At 41.2% G+C, this 20,724-nt stretch overlaps 1 protein-coding gene across 1 annotated transcript in view; it reads right to left on the bottom strand.

Annotated features, from left to right (window-relative positions):
- The window catches only part of LOC113902098 (phospholipid-transporting ATPase IB-like), a 100,837-nt gene that overhangs the window by 49,464 nt on the left and 30,649 nt on the right, over positions 1–20,724 (bottom strand). The window contains exons 9-19 of the mRNA XM_027557070.1: positions 16,686–16,813; positions 16,234–16,345; positions 15,760–15,925; positions 14,082–14,209; positions 12,884–12,961; positions 9,214–9,302; positions 8,156–8,231; positions 4,751–4,856; positions 4,090–4,172; positions 3,701–3,750; positions 1,480–1,549 (exon numbers count right to left, since the gene is read on the bottom strand). Of these exons, the coding sequence (XP_027412871.1) occupies positions 1,480–1,549; positions 3,701–3,750; positions 4,090–4,172; positions 4,751–4,856; positions 8,156–8,231; positions 9,214–9,302; positions 12,884–12,961; positions 14,082–14,209; positions 15,760–15,925; positions 16,234–16,345; positions 16,686–16,813 (1,086 nt within the window). The remainder of the gene's footprint in view (positions 1–1,479; positions 1,550–3,700; positions 3,751–4,089; positions 4,173–4,750; positions 4,857–8,155; positions 8,232–9,213; positions 9,303–12,883; positions 12,962–14,081; positions 14,210–15,759; positions 15,926–16,233; positions 16,346–16,685; positions 16,814–20,724) is intronic.

Genomic DNA, 20,724 nt, shown 5'->3' with positions numbered 1-20,724 from the left:
TACCAGAAGGATTAGGAGAGAGAAATGGAAATATAGAATTGTAAGGTTCTTGCACTATATGTGAAGTAATATAATATCACTTGAAGGAGAAATGTAATAAAGATACCTATTATAAGCCACAAAGCAACTACTAAAATAAAAACTTTAAAACAAGGAAATTGGAAAAAAATTCAAGTAATCCAAAAGAAAGTATAAAATAAAAAAGAAATATGGGGGGAAAAGAATAACTGGGACAAAGAGAAAATAAATGGCAAGATGATATATTCAAACCTAGTCATATAGATAACCATACTATATAAATGGGCTAAACATCAGTTAAAAGGCAGAGATTTCCAGAACAGATTTAAAACACTAGAACCAATGGCATGCTTCCTAGAAGAAACACATTTTAAAGACACACGTTCACACATAAACAAAAACGAAGATTGAAAAAAAACAAAGAAGACTTCCCTGGTCTTAAGAGTTTCTTAACCAGTCGTTAAGAATCTGTGTGCCAATGCAGGGGACACGGGTTCCATCCCTGGTCCTGGAGGATTCCAGCTACCGTGAAGCAACTAAGCCCGTGCACCACCACAAGAGAAGCCATGGCAATGAGAAACCCACACACTGCAGCTGGAGAGTAATCCACAACAATGAACCAGCACAGCCAAAAATAAATAAGTAAAATTTAAAACAGTAAAGAGACTGTGATGAACAATTTTTCCACAACTAGGAAAAATTCCACAACTTGGATGAAATAAGTAAGTTCCACAACTTGGATGAAATAGAAAAGTTCTATAAAAACCACAAATCAAAGCTAACTAGCTAATTAGAAAAAATGTTCTGAAGAGCTCTATATTATTAAAGAAATTGAATTTGAAGTTATGAATAATATTTCCACCTCAGGTCCATGACTATGTGCTAAGTCCCATGAATCCTTTTAGAGACTCACCGAAAGCACAGCAGTAGTCTTGGGAACCCTCATCACAGATGACAAACACATGGAAGGATGTTTGCTATCATCAGTCATCATGGAAATGTAAATTAAACTCACAGTGAGATACACACCTATCAGAACGGCAAAATTAAAAAGACTAACCAGGCCAAATGTTGGCAACAACTGCTGGTAAGAATGTAACTTCAACTTGGTGGTTTCTTAAGAAGTTGATATATAGCTCCCATGTGATCCAATAATTTTACTCCTTGATATTTACCAGTGAGAGATAAAACTATATGTGCATAGAGAGAGTTGCAAACAAATGGTCACAAGAGCATTACTTGTAGCCAAAACTGCAAATCATTGGTTCTCAAAAAAATAACTGAGTGATGGCACGTTTTCACTGACATCAAAGTTTAATAAAATTCTGGTGGCATTTCAGTGGGTTTGACGGCCTTGAGACGGACTTTCCAATCTAATGCTGTCAACCACCAGTGATAACAGCACATACAAAGTAACGACATTTTAAAATTCATTACATAATAATGAATCCCAGTACTTACAGCCCCTTTGCAGTAGAGCCGGAGCCGTCCTTCAGGAGTTCGGACAATTATAGACATCCTCTTTCTATTACTAAAACAATATCAAAAGCATTGTTAGTTTCTGCTTTCCTCAGTATATGGAGCTACCACTCAAGCAAAAACTCAAAGTCAGAAGAACTCTAATTGTTAGAATCCACAGCTGCCTATGGCTGAAAAGGCTGGCACGTTTATTGCCAGCCTCCTCTTCTTCCTTCTTTATAGACTTCCTTTAACTGAGATTCTGATTATAAATCTCCACCTTTGTCTACTACTATTCTTTTCTTCCTTGGGAATTTACTGACCCAAGTATATACAATAGATTATATTAGGATATATTAGATTAATATGTACTATTATAATATAGCACATGATGTATATATAATGTAACATCTTTATGTATTATATATACACATGTACAGGCTGCCATCTATGGAGTCGCACAGAGTCGGACACGACTGACCCAACTTAGCAGCAGCAGCATTATACAACACGTATATTACTTAAAATACACAAACTTTATATACGTGTAATGCGTTTAATATAATGATTAAAAACTGATGAGAGGAGGTGAAAGCAGGCCTGGTCCTGTGTGTTTTTCAGTCCTCACACCATCTTCATCAACTAGACCTTTCTGGCCCTGTTTTCCTGCACAGAGATGTTAAATTGCTGGCTCGGTAGATGCCAGAATCTTTTGAATGAATAGTTCCATCTCAAAACCCTCTGGATTGTGTGTGTGTGTGTGTGTGTGTGTGTGTTATAGCTATCATAGAACCTAAACTCACTGCTTTTGTTCCTGATTTAGGAGCCCAAATCGGCTTGAAGATCTCCTCTCACCTCTGTCCTCCACACACGGTCACGGTAAACTGGCCAAGACAGTCCTTCCCCCTCACCAGGTCATTCGCCCACTCTTAACTCTCCTTCCACCGTTCAGTCACCAGCCCAAACCCCACCTCCCGGCACAGGCTCCCAGGCCCCAGAGGTAAACCGCCACCTCCCGGAGCACCACAGTCCCCATCAAGTCATACTCTTCAATATTCTTTATCGCCCTCAACATGACTGGAGCAGAGGCCGCACAAACAGGCGGTCATCAAGGCCACCTTACTCCTTGAACAGTGTTCTAGAAAAATATTTTTAGCTTTATACATTGCAATGCACGCCGTGGAGATGAAAATACATTTTTAAAAAAATTCTTTAACTTTTCTTTGAATTTAAGCAAACTCCAGGAGACAGTGAAGGACAGGGAACCCAGCTGTGCTGCAGTCCATGGGGTCATAACAAGTTGGATGCGGCTTAACAACCAAACAGCAAGTTTTCTTTCACCTCTGGAGGCACAGATTGGTTGACAGTACCAAGGACTTTGGAACCAGTAGACCTGAATTTCAAACCTGATTCTGCCACATATTTGCTTATAGACATTGGGAAGGTCATTTAAACTGAGCCCCAACTGCAAGTCCTCCACGTGGTATGGTCACCGTGGGCCTCAGAGGACAGTTCTGAACATGTCCCACAGACCAGCTGGGCTCTCAGTCATTATTCCTCCATGTTTTCAAGCTCTTTCAAAAAAAAGAACTTTATTTTCCCTCAGGAATAATACTGATCAAGAAAAAGATGTCCAAGATTGGAAGAGAAGTAAGAGGTTCATAGAAATGATGGCCAAAAGAGAGGAGGAGGATATCCTTCGGGGAGAAGAAAATCCTGGTAAAATTGAAATGCTTAAGCCTCAGAGATGGAGAAGGCAATGGCACCCCACTCCAGTACTCTTGCCTGGAAAACCCCATGGATGGGGAGCCTGGTAGGCTGTAGTCCATGGGGTCGCTAAGAGTCGGACACGACTGAGTGACTTCCCTTTCACTTTTCACTTCATGCATTGGAGAAGGAAATGGCAACCCACTCCAGTGTTCTTGTCTGGAGAATCCCAGGGACGGGGGAGCCTGGTGGCCTTCCGTCTATGGGGTCGCACAGAGTTGGACACGACTGAAGCGACTTAGCAGCAGCAGCAAGCCTCAGAGAAGAGTATTCCAATTAAAACAATTATTATAATGAGGCCTAGAGAAGCAAGAACTGAACTGAGATGCAAGGGTGTATAGAAGCTAACTAGAATTTCAGGATTCTGTTATTAGGTTTTCATTTACAGCCAAATCTCAGTTGAATAGTCAAAGAAGAGCCCTGGAAAATTCACATACAGATCAAAAAGATAGCTTACCTAGAAAATTCCAGTACATTAAGAATTTCAAATGTGAGTTCTTCTCCCATCTACAGGAAAATAAGACAACATATTCTTACCTTAGGAAAAAAGTATTTGTCTCACAAAGTCACTCACTCTCCCAATCATGAACAAGTTTCACCCTCCAAATACATATCTTTTTCAAAATAAAGCTTTCCTGCAAGTCTGATGAGATGACAGTGCCCTCCTCTGGTAAGAATATTGTTTGCAACCTGGACAGTATTAACAAAAGTGCTTCCTATAGCAACAGATTAAGATTGAAACACCTCTCCAATCTAAAATCAGCATGATTAGAAAAATTGTACACGTGTGTCTCTGGATGAGCAGGTGCATGTAAACCGCTAGAAAGTATATCAAGTATTACTCACAGCTTCTATGGTGACCGAGTTCGGCATCCTTGTAGTGAAAACAAAGCCAAGTTTCTTGGCTCCTTTCACTAAAGCTGCTTCATCTGTCAATAAAAGGCCTGTATTAATGGAGATTGAGCAAGTGTATTAACATTATATTTAATTTAATACAGATTTCTCCAGCAGTAAAATATCATGTCATTCTTTAGAACTTGGGGTTTTTTAGCCAAATGCGTTTATCAGTGCTTCTAGGTAACAGAGTGTTGACAGTAGAGGAAATCTGGTTAAGCAGGGCCTCGGTCAGTGGGACTAATCCACCAGCCTGGAATTGAAACACTTTCCTCCTGCTCACTGAGGTCTTCTCTGTTCTCTACAACATTAGTAGCACTTCCATAAAATGTTGCATGGCCTTAACCTGCCCTGTGCCTACCCTGTAACCTGCTTCTAAGCCCCTGCTCCAAGACCACGCCCTGCCAGCCTTCTGGGCACTTTGGGGGTGTATGGGGTATGTGGAGAGTGGGAGCCCCAGAGCTTCAAAGTGGCTCAGAGCTGTGTACGAATGCCCCAAACAGGTAAGAATTTCAGGGAAGGAGAAAGGCAGGCACAACTGGGGATCCGTGATGGCTCCCCTTCCTCTGTGGGCTCACCGCCTGCCAGGCGTTCACGGGCACACAGCACCTACCTGGAGAGGAGGCCTGGTAGCTTATGTTGTTTCCCTCTCTCTCTGGAACAACAGTGTGGCACACACACAACAGGGTAAGAAATTCCTTTATATACTCTTTCGTGGGCTGTAAGAAAGGAACACGGCTAATGAGTCTCTTCCAACCTGCCCCTCAACTCAAAAGTCCTACATAATCTGCATATATATATATATATATATATATAAGTACCAAGTGAGATTTCGCTTCAGGTCCATACAGAGTAAGGCACTGGCTAGAAACCATACCACACATTCAGAATGTGTTTGTGGAGTGGAGACTGAGTCAGGGGGAGAGGCGGGGGCTGGGGCGACCACAGGGAACAAGAAGACCCTGCTCTCTAGGGATGTTTGTTCTCCTTGGGGACACAGGTGTTCACAAAGCTGGAAGAAACAAGGAAGGGGTGTGATAGGGAAGTCAGGGGCCTATTTTAGGGAGGTGATGCTGAGTACACCATGCGAAATGCTGGGCTGGATGAAGCACAAGCTGGAATCAAGATTGCCGGGAGAAATAACAATAACAGATATGCAGATGACACCACCCTTATGGCAGAAAGCAAAGAAGAACTAAAGACTCCTTGATGAAAGTGAAAGAAGAGAGTGAAAAGCTGGCTTAAAACTCAACATTCAGAAAACTAAGATAATGGCATCCGGTCCCATCACTTCATGGCAAATAGATGGGAAAACAATGGAAACAGTGAGAGACTTTATTTTGGGGGGCTCCAAAATCACTGCAGATGGTGACTGCAGCCATGAAATTAAAAGATGCTTGCTCCTGGGAAGAAAAGCTATGACCAACCTAGACAGCATATTAAAAAGCAGAATTTGCTTTGCAGACATTACTTTGCCAACAAAGGTCCGTCTAGTCAAAGCTATGGTTTTTCCAGTAGTCATGTATGGATGTGAGAGTTGGACTATAAAGAAAGCTGGGCACCAAATGATGCTTTTGAACTGTGGTGTTGGAGAAGATTCTTGAGAGTCCCTTGGACTACAAGGAGATCAAACCAGTCAATCCTAAAGGAAATCAGTCCTGAATATTCACCAAAAGGACTGATGCTGAAGCTGACACTCCAATACTTTGGCCACCAGATGCAAAGAACTAACTCATTGGAAAGGACCCTGATGCTGGAAAAGATTGAAGGTGGGAGGAGAAGGGGATGAGAGAGGATGAGATGGTTGGATGGCATCACCGACTCAATATACATGAATTTGAGTAAGCTCTGGGAGTTGGTGATGGTCAGGGAAGCCTGGCATGCTGCTGTCCATGGGGTTGTAAAGAGTCGGACACAACTGACTTACTAAACTGAACTGAACTGATAAGGGGAAAAAAGCATATTTAGATGTTTAAATTAAGACCTAAATGGAAAGGTTAGTTGTGGGTCTGTGTTCACATGTGTGGTGGCACACACCAAAGGTTGTAGCACTTTCCCAGGACCCAAAATCAGGACACAGATTCATCATTAGTGGAGCTTCAAAATAAATGTGGCTCCTGCATCTTGAGCGTAGGGGTCAATGACACAGAATGAGGTTGGAGACAGAGAGAGGACCACAGTAGTAAGTCAGGATTCTACTTAAATGTGGTACCAGTCCTCAGAAGGGTCTTAAGCAAAGGAAGAACATGTACAGGTTTTACATTTTAAAGATCACTTTTATTTATTTTAATTTTTGGCTGCTCCCCAAGGCATTTGGGATCTTAATTCCCTGACCAGGGGTTGAACCCATGCTCCCTGTGTTGGAAGGCAGAATCTTAACCACTAGTCTACTGGGGAAGTCCCAAAGATCACTTTTATTTTTAAGAAGATCAAGATTTCGTTTTAAAGTCTATTTTATCTGATATGAGTATTGCTACTCCTGCTTTCTTTTGGTCCCTATTTGCATGGAAAATCTTTTTCCAGCCCTTCACTTTCAGTCTGTATGCGTTCCCTGTTTTGAGGTGGGTCTCTTGTAGACAACATATGTAGGGGTCTTGTTTTTGTTTGTTTTCAGCCAGTCTTTGTCTTATGGTGGGGGCATTCAACCCATTTACGTTTAAGGTAATTACTGATAAGTATGATCCCGTTACCATTTACTTGATTGTTTTGGGTTCGAATTTATGATCCAGCAATCCCACTGCTGGGCATACACACTGAGGAAACCAGAATTGAAAGAGACACGTGTACCCCAATGTTCATCACAGCACTGTTTATAATAGCCAGGACATGGAAGCAACCTAGATGTCCATCAGCAGATGAATGGATAAGAAAGCTATGGTACATATACACAATGGAGTATTACTCAGCCATTGAAAAGAATACATTTGAATCAGTTCTAATGAGGTGGATGAAACTGGAGCCTATTATACAGAGTGAAGTAAGCCAGAAAGAAAAACACCAATACTGTATACTAACGCATATATATGGAATTTAGAAAGATGGTAACAATAACCCTGTATATGAGACAGCAAAAGAGATACTGATGTATAGAACAGTCTTATGGACTCTGTGGGAGAGGGAGAGAGTGGGAAGATTTGGGAGAATGACATTGAAACATGTATAATATCATGTATGAAACGAGTCACTAGTCCAGGTTCGATGCACAATACTGGATGCTTGGGGCTGGTGCACTGGGAAGACCCAGAGGGAGGGTATGGGGAGGGAGGAGGGAGGAGGGTTCAGAATGGGGAACACATGTATACCTGTGGCGGATTCATTTCGATATTTGGCAAAACTAACACAATTTTGTAAAGTTTAAAAATAAAATAAAATTTAAAAAAATAAAATAAAATTGAAAAAAAAAAAGATCAAGATTTCCCATCAGCTAGATCAATATCTTAAAATAGATAAGTGAAGATATTGATTGCATGCTATAGAACCAAAAGAGTTTAAAAGCAGATAGAGATAGGATTTTACAGATTGCTACATAGTATAATATTCCTATATAACGTCTGAATTCATTCACACTCAAATCAAGGCATGCTGCTGCTGCTAAGTCGCTTCAGTCATGTCCGACTCTGTGCGACCCCATAGATGGCAGCCCACCAGGCTCCGCCATCCCTGGGATTCTCCAGGCAAGAATACTGGAGTGGGTTGCCATTTCCTTCTCCAGTGCATGAAGGTGAAAAGTGAAAGTGAAGTCACTCAGTCCTGTCCGACTCTGAGCAACCCCATGGACTGCAGCCTACCCGGCTCCTCTGTCCATGGGATTTTCCAGGCAAGAGTACTGGAGTGGGGTGCCATCGCCTTCTCCAAAGTCAAGGCATAGCTCATACTTATCATGTTAAATCCCTTGCTTACTATTTTAATACCAAGAACTTTTCAAGACTCTCTCTCTTTTCCTTTTAGGAAAATATATGTATGTTTGAAAGTTATATCGCAATACCCTGTCAACATAGAGGGAAAATAGCAGACTTACATGATCATTCTCAAAGTTCTGCAATAATGCTGGGTCATTGAATTCGTAGGTGTCTGAGATGAAGCAAGGAGACTGACTGAAGAAGAACAGATAAGATTCATTTTAACTATAAGTTCCTGGTAGTACCAGTCAGCAATCACACTGACCCAATGAAATATAGCCCCATCTTCTGTTTTCCCTAAATCACACTTACAACTAGTAAATATTCAGTGTTCTGTCAAATTATAATTCCCTGGTGGCTCGATGGTAAAAGAAACAGCCTGCTAATGCAGGAGATTCAGGAGACATGGGTAGATCCTTGGGTTGGGAAGATCCCCTGGAGAAGGGAATGGCAACCCACTCCAGTAATTCTTGCCTGGAAAACCGCCATGGACAGAGGAACCTGGTGGGGCTACAGTCCAGAGGTCACACAGAGTCAGACATGACTGAACACACAGGGCCCCGTCAAATAATACAACTTCCCAGACCTCACGCTGCGTTAGAAAACGCTTAAACTTGTGTTGAAAATGGTATAGGTATATAGATTTTGAGGCAGAGGAATTTGCAACCAACACAGTAAAGTGAAGAATAGATCTGGGTTCTCTGAAACATGGGAAAGATCCATACAAGGGAGCTTCCTGAGAACTGCCACTGGGGGTCTGAACAATGGGGGCTGTGTGATTGCATGTCAGTGTTCCAGCATGATAAAAAACATCCGGGGAAAAGGAACACCGGCAAAGGAAGAGAGAACGTTGTCTAGTCACCTTAAGCCTTTTGCACCATCATCACTTTTGCTTGACAGATCTCTAAGAGAAAGTGAGGGAGGAAATATGATGAACAGGTTATAAATATAAAACTCTTTAGGAATTCCAATCATGTTTAAAAGTAGATGTAAACTGTATTTTAGAAAATAAAAACACTCCAAGTTTTCATTTAAGGTATGTTAAGTTGCAATCTCATTCAGATATAGCTATAGTACTAGAAGTTCAGATAAGTTTTAGAGTAAATGAAGGCTACTTAATTTTGTTAAGAAAAAAGAATGGGAACTTTCAACAGAGTATGGCAATAAAAATACTTACCCATACGTTATACCCGCAATGCTGCACTTCTTAAATGTCATAACATTGCAAGTGAGGGTTCCTGTCTTATCAGAGAATAAGTATTCCACCTACACAAAGAAGAAATACATTTTAAATTGAACTAAATGAAGAAAAACTTAACATAATAAATGGCATCCCACTCCAGTATTCTTGCCTGGAAAGTCCCATGGATGGCGGAGCCTGGTAGGCTACTGTCCATGGGGTTGCAAAGAGTCAGCCACGACTGAGTGACTTCACTTCACTTCAAATGAAGAAAAACTTAGCATAATAAATGACATAACCTAAAATGTATTTAGAGAGCAAAGATGGCATTCTTTCTCTTTAAATCCTCAAATTATATTAATTTTTAGAAAACAAGGATTTCAATCTATAAGAATTCTATCTTTAATATTTACTTCTTTCAGAAGCCATACTCTTCTCTTTGTTTTACACTGGAGATGAAATTCTATAGTAATATGCAAAGTAAACTTCAAGTCGTCAAACCTAAGAAATTCAGAAGTCCAAGTTCATTTTCCTGACATAAGAAATCTCATTAAAAGTACCTAGAAAACATTAAGTAGGTAGATTGGTATTGATATACCAATATATGTATACCTCAGATGAAAAAGAAAACCAGACTCAAAACCATTTTAGACCTGGAGATGGAGCCGGGGCCAGCCTGCAGGATAGGAGGGAGGGAGGAAAGGTAAAGGGGGACAGCCCAGCCTCTTGCTCCTGAAGAACCCAGGCCCAGTGCTTCCCTGCCAGGTTTCTGCCCCACCCTCCTCCTCTGGACTACCACAGAGCAGCCAAAGGGATCTTTCTGAACCCAGGTTCTTCCTCTGCTCAAAACCCTTCCATGATTCCCTAATGCTCTCAGTATAAAGTCCAACCTCAACATTCTAGACCCGTGAGGTCTGGCCTCTGTTGAATTCTCTGTTGGCCTCCTCCTCTGTGTCCCCACCTCTGGGGAGCCCAGTCCCCAGGTGAGGGTGTTGGGCCTTGTCCTGGATGCCTCCTTCCTTCCCTCCCCATGGCCACACCCTGTCCTCTTTCCTGGCCTCAGGGCCTTCTTTCTTGCCTTCTCATCTTTCACCTGGCAGCTGGAAGCATCTTTCTCCCCTTTCCATAGATTTCCCAGTTCCTCACTCAAGATACAGTTCAGCTCCTCACCCTATAGGCAAAGTGCTTGGGAGATCCAGCCCCATTTCACCCTCCTTTCTGAGTCTCTCTGAGCTTGGCCCTGTTCTAGAAGCTGGGGATAAAAAAAAAAAAAAAAAAAAAAACCATTTTAATCATGATCATGAATATAATGCTCATTTTAAAGACAAATGGAAATTTTGTAGGTGATCATTTCTGTCCAATGAATACTGCAAAGCAATGTGGATTTAAAGTTTTAAGATCTTTGCATTATTTGGATAGACAAGATGGATGCCAGCTATGTGTAAGTAAAGTCACCAGAAATGATAATAAAAGGCAGAAATTTTCACTTTTGCTTTCAGAAACATTTATTTTTATTTTTAGAAACAACTTATTTCTGTATATTGGTTTTGTATCATGCAACTTTCCTGGGTTCTTTTTTTATTATTGCTTACAGGTTTTTGGTGCAGTCTTTAGGGTTTTCTATACATAACATAGTGGACTTCCCTGGTGGCTCAGAAGGTAAAGCATCTGTCTACAATGCCAGAGACCTGGGTTCGATCCCTGGGTTGGGAAGATTCCCTGGAGAAGGAAATGGCAACCCACTCCAGTACTCTTGCCTTGAAAATCCCATGGACAGAGGAGCTTGGTGCAGGCTACTGTCCATGAGGTTGCAAAGAGTCGGGCACGACTGAGTGACTTCATTCATACATAACATATCATATGTCAAAAGAGACAGCTTTAATTCTTCCTTTCTGATTTGGGTGCCTTTTATTTATTTTTCTTGCCTAACTGCCATGGCTAGGATTTACAATTCTAAGTTGAATAAAAGCAGCATTTTTTTAATGCTACCCTAATAAGCGGAGGCATCCTTGTTTTATTTTTGATCTTAGAGGAAAACCTTTTCAGTTTTCACTGAGTATACTTTTAACTGTGAGCTTGTTGTACACACCCTTTATTATGTTGAAATATGTTCCCTCTGTAGTCCCTTTATTGATACGTTTATGATACATGGATGTTGAATTCTGTCAAATGCTTTTTCTGCATCTATTGCATACATTTCTTATCCTTCATTTTGTTAAAAGGGTGTATCACATTGGTTGATTTGTGCATACTGAACCAGTCTTGCATTCCTAGAATAAATAATCATGATGTATGGTCCTTTATTAATGTTGAATTTGATCTGCTAATATTTTGTTGATGATTTTTGCATCTGAGTTTATAAGGGATATTGACCTGTAATTTTCTTTTCTTGTGGTGCCTGTGCATCCATGCATGCTCAGTCATGTCCAGCTCTTCTCGACCCCATGGATTTTTGTAGCCCACAGGCTCTTCTGTCCATGGGATTTCCCAGGCAAGAATACTGGAGTAGCTTGCTATTTCCCTCTCCAGAAGTATCTTTGTCTATGCTGGTAAATGATGAAACCAGGATTCACATTCATGATGTTTAACTTCAAAATTCTGCCTTTTACCATGGTTTATATGTGGCCTTTACTTAATTGAAAGGTAGAAAATCATAATCTAGTAAATACATATATAGAGACAGAACAAAAAGTAGATAGAAAAAAGTAACAATTACAAGTCTTTCTTCCTTCAAGTTCTATACAACTGTGAGAGTTGTTGCTTTTTTTTCAGCTTCATTATATTAATAGTATAATTGACAAATAATCTTGGGAGTTTTTAAAACTGCATTTAAACTTGTAAAGATGCCATTGTCATCTAAAAGGCAACCAACAACTGTCTGTTGGTAACTGGGCATCATTCCCGCCTGTCTATTCTAAGGCAGGGTCTAGAGGCCCAAGGCTACGTTTCTCTGGTCTGCAGATTAGATTCCACCATTGAAAGACATTTTCAGTGAAGATCCAGAAGCTCTACTGCTTCCCTTCTGGGAGCTGTGGGCAGATGCATGGATTTGGCTGGTGTGAAATTTCACAGCAGCCTGTGGATGCACCCCTATGAGTCACCTGCCTTAAAGAAGCAGAAACCCAGCCATCCCCCAGATTCCAGGGTCCCTGTGGCTCCCTGGAAGTTCCTGAAGCCCTGGGAGCCCCCAGTGGCTTTTCCTACCTGCCCCCCAGCTCTTTCACTCTTTCATAAGCACATAATAACCTGTATCAGATGTGTTCTACTTGTAACCCATTAGGCAATATTATGAATTGGAACAAATTATATTTCTAAAGCTTCACAAGGGTGTCACATTATCTATGTGCATGCTCAGTCACTTCAGTCATGTCCGACTCTTTGTGACCCCATGGACTATAGCCTGCCGGGCTCCTCTATCCATGGGATTTCCCAGGCAAGAATACTGGTGTGGGTTGCCATGCCCTTCTGCAGGGGGTCTTCCCGACCCAGAGATTGAACCTGGGTCTCTTACATTGCAGGCATATTCTTTACCACTAAGACACTGGGGAAGCCCCATATCACCTCTAGCTCATGGCTAAATCTGGCCTTTCAGCTCTGCACACGCTCTCCCTAGACCCACCTCCCACGGCGCTCCTGTCACACTGCCCAGCCCTGGAGGGGCCCTCACCTGCCCAAGCTCTTCATTAAGATTGGATGTTCTGGCCATGGCATAGACATTACTTCCCTTAAAATGCATATCTTCATCCTGCAGGAAACAAACAAAATAGCCAAGCCACACAGACAGAACTAGGCTCAAAACTTCTCCAGGAAGCCCATACTGCCACTGATCTTCTCATGTGCTTGACATTTACAAAGAATTCACAGTGGAGAGTCCAGAATACTTGGTTTGGGACACATATATGCTAGTTTTACACACGGGTTGGCAGAGTCGATTCAGGAGAAGCAAAGCCATAGATGCGGCTTTCAATCCTGGCTGTGCCTTAGGCACGCTGCGTGGCCTTAAGTGTGTCTCAGTTACTACGTCTATCAGATAAGGGTAGTAACAGGGACCTCCCTCCTGGCACTACTCAGAGCTACTGCAAAGATCAGATGAGAACATATGTGAGGGCCCTTTGTCTAATTTTGTGGTTGCTAAAATAATACTCCCGTTCAAATGATGGTAGTTCATCAACATATTGGGAGGATCCTGTTAAGGTGACATCCAGAAAGAATTTTATTTCAAAGAAGAAACCAACACAACAGTGTAAAGCAATTGTCCTCAAGTTAAAAAAAATAATAATACAGATCAGCAAATGCAAACTACTATGAATTACTGTGTGCCATATGCCTGAAACTAACACAATATTATAAATCAACTATACTCCAATGAAAAAAGAACAATATGAAGACAAAAAAAAAAACTAAAAGTGACAACCCTACACACAGATTTAAAAATCTGTTCAGTCACAGCTGACAAAGTATCAACTTCAGTCAATACATGGTTGTCACCTAAGAAATATTTTTCTTAATTTGAAGGAATGCTGAAATGCCATTGTTTCTGTCATGCTTGCCAAGCTCTGTAAATCTATTGTAAGTCTATTGGACTCTCCTTTGTGAGTATCTTAAGTTTTAACAGTGGACTGTTTCTCTACACTTGCTACTAAGCCTCTATCTCTTAAATATTTCTGATTGTCTGGAAAATATATATATAGGGAAAATGTGTCCTCAAGAGCGAGTCAAAGGCGTCCAGGCACTGCTGAGTCAGCCTTGGCTCTTGGCCTGTCAGCTGCACTGGCCCCACCACAAGGACTCAGTCACACTGATTCTCAAAACCAAAGCCATAACCCAAGAGAGAACTGTCTTAATTTCCTGAATTTACTACTCACCCAGTTTATAAACAGGGCCTGAATGTACTTCACAATTTCCAGAGTGACCAGCAGACTAATAGGGATGAGATTGTGGTACAAGATGATGAACACCAAAAGGTCAAACCCAAAGCTGTGATAGTCATAATCTGCGGAAGAAAAATTAGAGGAACCACGTTGCAGCTTCAGGCGATATCTTTATTTATCTGTGTTCTCATTATTACTTTTTAAAATTGTGGAATTTTTCTCCATGGAAATTATTATTAAGAGTATAATTAAGTGGACACAGATATAAAATAGTTTTTAAAATATTAGCTAAGTACCAATCAACTATGTAACAGGGTGCATAGAAGCATGGGGATACAAGTTCTAACAAGACTTAGATCCTGCCCTCAGAGAACTCAGATGTAGCTTGAGAAAGTGGGAGGAGTCAGGAACTACAGCGGGACAAGCTCTGTGAGGTGTGTAGCAGCAAAACACAAAGTTGGAGGCACAAAAATAGGTCTTAGAAAAGGCGGTAAGCAAAGCATTGAAGAGAGGACGTTGCTAAACACAGAAGATATGGAGGGGCTGATGAGGAGGACTTTTTAATCTAATGTAACAGTAGGTTTGAGGGCTTCCCTGGTGGCTCAGTGGTAAAGGACCTGCCTGCCAATACAAGAGACCCAGGTTTGATCCCTGGGGCAGGAAGATTCCCCTGGAGAAGTAAATGACAACCCTTTCCAGTATTCTTGTCTGGGAAGTCCCATGGACAGAGGAGCCTGGTGGGCTATATAGTCCATGGAGTTGCAAAAGAGTCGGACATGACTTAGGGACTAAAGTAACAACAACAACTGTAGATTTGAAGCTAAAGAGATAATTATTATAATGATTTTTTAAAACCCAGGGAAAGAAGTAAAAGATATTTTACTTAAAAATATCTAGAAATTGTTCAGAGGATCTATATGCACTGCCTTATATATGTCTTCCTGACAACTTGCATCTCAGACTTACACATTAAATTTACATAGTTGAATTATGGGAGGAAGGAGTTCTAACTGAACACAAAGGAAGTTGTAAAATGCTCGCAAACAGGTCCTCTCAGGGGAAGTTAGAGCAACACAGAATCCTCAGGTGACAGATTAGAAAAGGTGGAAAGCTGTAAGATGGTTTGCCCTGAAAACACAGAAAGACAGAATCAAAACTGCTGAACTTTTCATGCCAAATCCCTATAAGTTCACCTTTAAACCTCTTACTGACAGAAGGCCACTCTGGCTGCTGAGTCCCCTCGGAGCTCCTTGTCACCACTCACTGTACACAGAGCCCTGCAGTGACTGAAGGAGGCAGCTACTGTCCCCTTTCAAAGGAGGAAAGCAATGCTCAGGGAAGTGAACACCTTGTCCGAGCCCTTCTGGTGACTGCACGACAGATGCAAGGGTGTGGGCCTCCTCCATCTGACTCCATCTCATGCCTCTGTCTGCCCCCTCTCTCTGCTTCATTCCAGAATGCCAGGATTACATGACACTGGCATGTAATCTTTCCCAAAAAATCTTAAGAAGGAAATGTTCTATTTCTAAAACTCATTAACCTTCAGTTTCTGAAAACAAACAAATAAAGCAAAGGACCAACCTCCAGTTAGAACGAGAGCCGTCCCTTTTAAATGAAAACGTGAGAAGTAACTTACAAAAGTGGCGTTTTCCTCCCATGCTCTGACACTTACCGCTCTTCCCGATGTACCAGGGCTCTGCTCTGTATCTGTCTTTCCAGTATATGGCTCCCACACAGCTCACCAAGGACATGACCAAGAGCAGCAGGAACAACACCAGGATCTGCATGTTGGTCACCTTCTCCACCTTGGATCTCTTGAGGGGTGACTTGACCGCATTCTGCATGATAGCAGGAAACCACACACCAAAAAGGACCAAAAACAAGCAAGACAGGTGAATTACAGTTTGATGGTGAAGGAGGTCAAAACTGCAATGGTTAAAAAGTACAACATCTTTGGCCACATCATGGATGGACTGAAAGTGTGCCCATGGTTTTCCATCTCGCTTCTTGAAGCATCAGCCTCTAGTTCACGGGAAACATATCCACATAGCAGATCTATCATCTCAAAATCCAAAGTCCTAGGGTTCCTAAAAACACAAAATGTTGTGACTTGGGGCAATGCTATTTGTCACCGTAGATTATTTACCTGCATGAATTTCGTTTCAAATCCAGTGTAAACGACTATGCCCAGGATCCACTCAGTATTTTTAAGCTGTGTGCCTCTCAGCAAGACCTGGTCAGGCCCAATTGAAATGGGGCTAAAAAAAATAAAAAGAGTATTAGTAAATTACCACAGAACTTTTTCTTTTCACAAGGCAAACAAACCTAGACTTTCACCATATATATAAATTTCTTTTGTCAAGTTCAACTTTCTGGACAAATAGCAATAAAAACAAATGTGTCTTCAAAGAAAGTATCTATTTCTAAAACAGCACAGGAAAAAATTGCTTTGTTATCCATTTCTCACCATTCCAAAGATATGTAGCTTAAAAATTTTAGAGAGTAAAACATTCTTTATACTTAGAGTGACTATAAAAGTAATTGTCAGGAAAGACTAAGTGGACAAAAAAATGTTTAAGAAGGAAAAAAAAATGATACCTTTTCTCATTTAGGTATAAAGTTCCCGCAAAACTGTTGAAATGAAAATTAGGCTCTTCACATTTTATTTTTCCAGATAGGTTTGACAATTGCTTTTCTGTTTTCATGGTAGCTGTTTCTGATAAAGCCTACAAAATAAAATCACAGGAAAAAATGAAAACAGAATTTTCATGGCAAAGTTCAATGTCTCGTTGTTGTCGTTCTGTCGCTCAGTCATGTCCAACTCTTTGCGATGCCATGGATGGTAGCCCACCAGGCTCCTCTGTCCATAGGATTTCCCAGGCAAGAATATTGGAGAGGGTTGCCATAATGGCTAATAAAAGAATATTATGAAAGTCAGTGTCTGAAAATGTATTGCACTTACCAAACAAAAAAAAAAATTATATCAAACACTAACATAAACTTTGCTAGAAGGCTTTGCCATACCAACATTTTGCAAATAATTTTAGTGAGATCAAAAGAGGTATGAAAGTTTAGTTTCCATCGCCTTGAAGTGAAATTATAATTATCACAATCAAACACCATATAGTATTTGATAGATTTATGCCTACAACTGATGATGCTCAACTGTGGCTCACACTCTGACTAGCAAGGATCTAGAACAATGATTCCAAACTTCTGTGTGCATCAGACTCACCTAGAGTCATGTTAAAGTACAGATTGCAGGGCTGTGCCCCCAGAGTTTTTTTATTCAGTGGGTCTGGGGTAAGGCACCAAAACTTGCATTTCTAACAACTCTAACAGGATGGTGACGCTGCTGGTCCAAGGATCACACTTTGAGAATCACTCATCGAGAAAATGCCTCATTCCAATGAGATGATCTCAGCCTTCCAGAGAGAAAAGGCAGATCACCTCCAAAAGAATTTGGAATCAAATTGTCATTAGTCTAACAATAGGAAATACTTAAAGACAGAGGATTTTATTTTAAGTACTTAATTAAGAGACCTTTGAATCTAGAATGTTACAACTTTCTAATTTCAAATAAATTTGAAAGTTTAGTACAAATATTCTCAGGCATGCATACAAAGTATTAAAAGTTTTGACACTCAAGGACCTACATTGAAACAGTTTGGGATGAACTTCCCTTCAAAGGTACCTTAAATAAAGTCTGAAAGCTAGTTACCAACCTGAAGAAGACATTTGCAACACATACAATTGATATACCTATTCTTATGTACCGAAAGTGCATGAAGAAATTCTTTAAATCAGAAAGAGAACAGAATGAAAAGTGTAATGAAAGTGTTAGTCACTCAGTTGTGTTCAACTCTTTGTGACCCCATGGACTGTAGCCCACCAGGTTCCTCTGTCTATGGAATTCTCCAGGCAAGAATACTGGAGTGGGTAGCCATCCCTTCTCCAGGGGATCTTTCCCAACGAGGGACTGAGTCAGGTCTCCTGCATTGCAGCAGATTCTTCACTGTATGAGCCACTAGGAAAGCCCCCAACAAGAACAAATACATCTGTGTTCATTTTTTTTTTCATCTTCTTTCTTTGTTGTTTAAATTAGGTAGTTTCTATTGTGTTATCTTTCAATTCACAGATTCTTTTCTCCAGCCCTTACATTCTGCTGTTGAGCCCAACCCCTGAGCTTTTTTCATTTGGTTGGTGGGTTGCTTTGGGGGTTGCTTTGTGTGTGTCTGTGGGGGAAAGGGGGTTAGTTATTGTATTTTTAAGTTTTTAAATTTCCAAATTTCCTTGCTGAGACTGTTTTTTTGCTGAGACTTTTGTTTCAAGCATTTTTGTCATTGCTCATGAAAGCCTTTTTTCTAATGTCCCCTGTAGTGTCTCTGTCAGATAATGCTTACATTTTTTGTTATTTTGGTGTTAGCATCATGGGTTGTCATTTTTCATTTAGTTTGAGATCCTTCTGGTTTGGGGTATGATGAATAAATTTTGACTGAAACCAGACAGCTTGCCTGTTACATGTATTATGTTACGATATACTGCTGCTGCTACTAAGTCACTGCAGTTGTGTCCGACTCTGTGTGACCCCATAGACGGCAGCCCACCAGGCTCCCTGGTCCCTGGGATTCTCCAGGCAAGAACACTGGAGTGGGTTGCCATTTCCTTCTCCAATGCATGAAAGTGAAAAGTGAAAGTGAAGTCGCTCAGTCGTATCCGACTCTTAGCGATGCAGTCCATGGCATTTTCCAGGCAGGAGTACTGGATTGGGGTGCCATTGCCTTCTCCGAGATACTAGACATCATTTAAACCTTAGCTGGCTTCCTCTGGCACCTCTCTGACAGGGGATGAAAGTGCTGTCTCATTACTGTATGATGGGGGATAAGCATACAAGTTGCAAACTTACCTCTTTTGATGTCCAAGTTGGGGTGGGGGGGTGGTCAGTTATAGCTGGGCAAGGGTGAGAGCCCTGATCACCCTGTAGACCTTCAACAACACCTTCCTGGCTTAAATGGGTTGCAATGCCTTGTTATTACTACTGTCCACATGGTCTCCTAATCCTAAAGGAAATGAACCCTGAATGTTCATTGGAAGGAATATCTTTCCTATCTCCTGGAGTTTGCTCAAATTCATGTCTATTGAGTTGGTGGTGCTATCTAACCACCTCATCCTATGCCACCCTCTTCTCCTTTTGCCTTCAATCTTTCCCAGCATCAGGGTCTTTTCAATGAGTCAGCTCTTTGCACCAGGTGGCCAAAGTATTGAAGCTTCAGCATCTGTCCTTCCAATGAATATTCAGGGTTCATTTCCTTTAAGATTGACTGGTTTGATCTCCTTGCTGTCCAAGGGACTCTGAACATTCTTCTCTAACACCATAGTTCAAAAGCATCAATTCTTCAGTGCTCAACTTTCATTATTATGCAACCATCACATCCGTGTGTGACTACTGGGAAAACCACAGCTTTGACTATGTGAACCCTGAGATAAATGAGGCCAAAGAAAGAACAGGGAATTCGCCATCACATTGTTCCCAGGGTCGCAAGGTCCTGCTATCTGGCTTCTTCTCTCAGTTTTTCAGAGTCTTATGTTTGTTTTTTATATAAAAGCCAAAGTCTTTAGTTGTACTTGGCAGGAAAAAATAGGTAAAACAATGTCTACTCCATCTTCCCAGAAACAGAAGTCTGTAATTGAATTTTTTAAAAATCAGGTAGGTACCAAACTATTACTATGATTAGCACTGAAGACAAAGGTGGAATTTGGAAAGTGACGGAGGCAAAATAAACTCATTTTCTCAATTACTTTTACAAAGATGATAGATTTAACAAATTCTAAACCCGTTTTCTATTTTCAAATCAAATTAAAGTTTGCAGTAAAGATAGCAACAGACATGCAAATAATCAAATATAAAACCAGGGACTTCCTTACTTAAGCAAACTAACAGAGCAAAGATCAATGCCCTTTTTTCCATTACTGAAAAGATAATTGAACACTGCTTCTGCCCACTCATGCTACTGCTGCTGCTGCTAAGTCACTTCAGTCGTGTCCGACTCTGTGTGACCCCATAGACAGAGGCCCACCAGATTCCCCCATCCCTGGGATTCTCCAGGCAAGAACACTGGAGTGGGTTGCCATTTCCTTCTCCAATGCATGAAAGTGAAAGGTGAAAGGGAAGTCGCTCAGTCGTGTCCGACTCTTTGCGACCCCATGGACTGCAGCCCACCAGGCTCCTCCATCCATGGGGTTTTCCAGGCAAGAGTACTGGAGTGGGGTGCCATTGCCTTCTCCTGCCCACTCATAATCACATGCTAATCTAAAGTTCAAATGGTAGTTTTAAAAGCAATGGTATATAAGATCACCCAGTGTTCATTTATATTCCCTTTTAATCTGGTTATGGACAACTTCCCTGGTGGCTTAGCCAGTAAAGAATCTGCCTGCAATGCAGGAGACCTGGGTTCAGTCCCTGGGTTGGGAAGATCCCCTGGAGAAGGGAATTGCTTACCCACTCCAGTATTCTTGCCTGGAGAATTCCATGGACAGAGGACCCTGGTAGGCTACAGTCCACAGGGTGCCAAACAGTTGGACATGACTGAGTGAGTAACACACTTTGATCTAGTTATATTTAGTCAGGACAGTTTTA

Source organism: Bos indicus x Bos taurus, chromosome 12 (assembly GCF_003369695.1).
Source record: "Bos indicus x Bos taurus breed Angus x Brahman F1 hybrid chromosome 12, Bos_hybrid_MaternalHap_v2.0, whole genome shotgun sequence".
NCBI lineage: Eukaryota > Metazoa > Chordata > Mammalia > Artiodactyla > Bovidae > Bos > Bos indicus x Bos taurus.
This window is presented reverse-complemented; position numbering and strand designations above follow the sequence as displayed.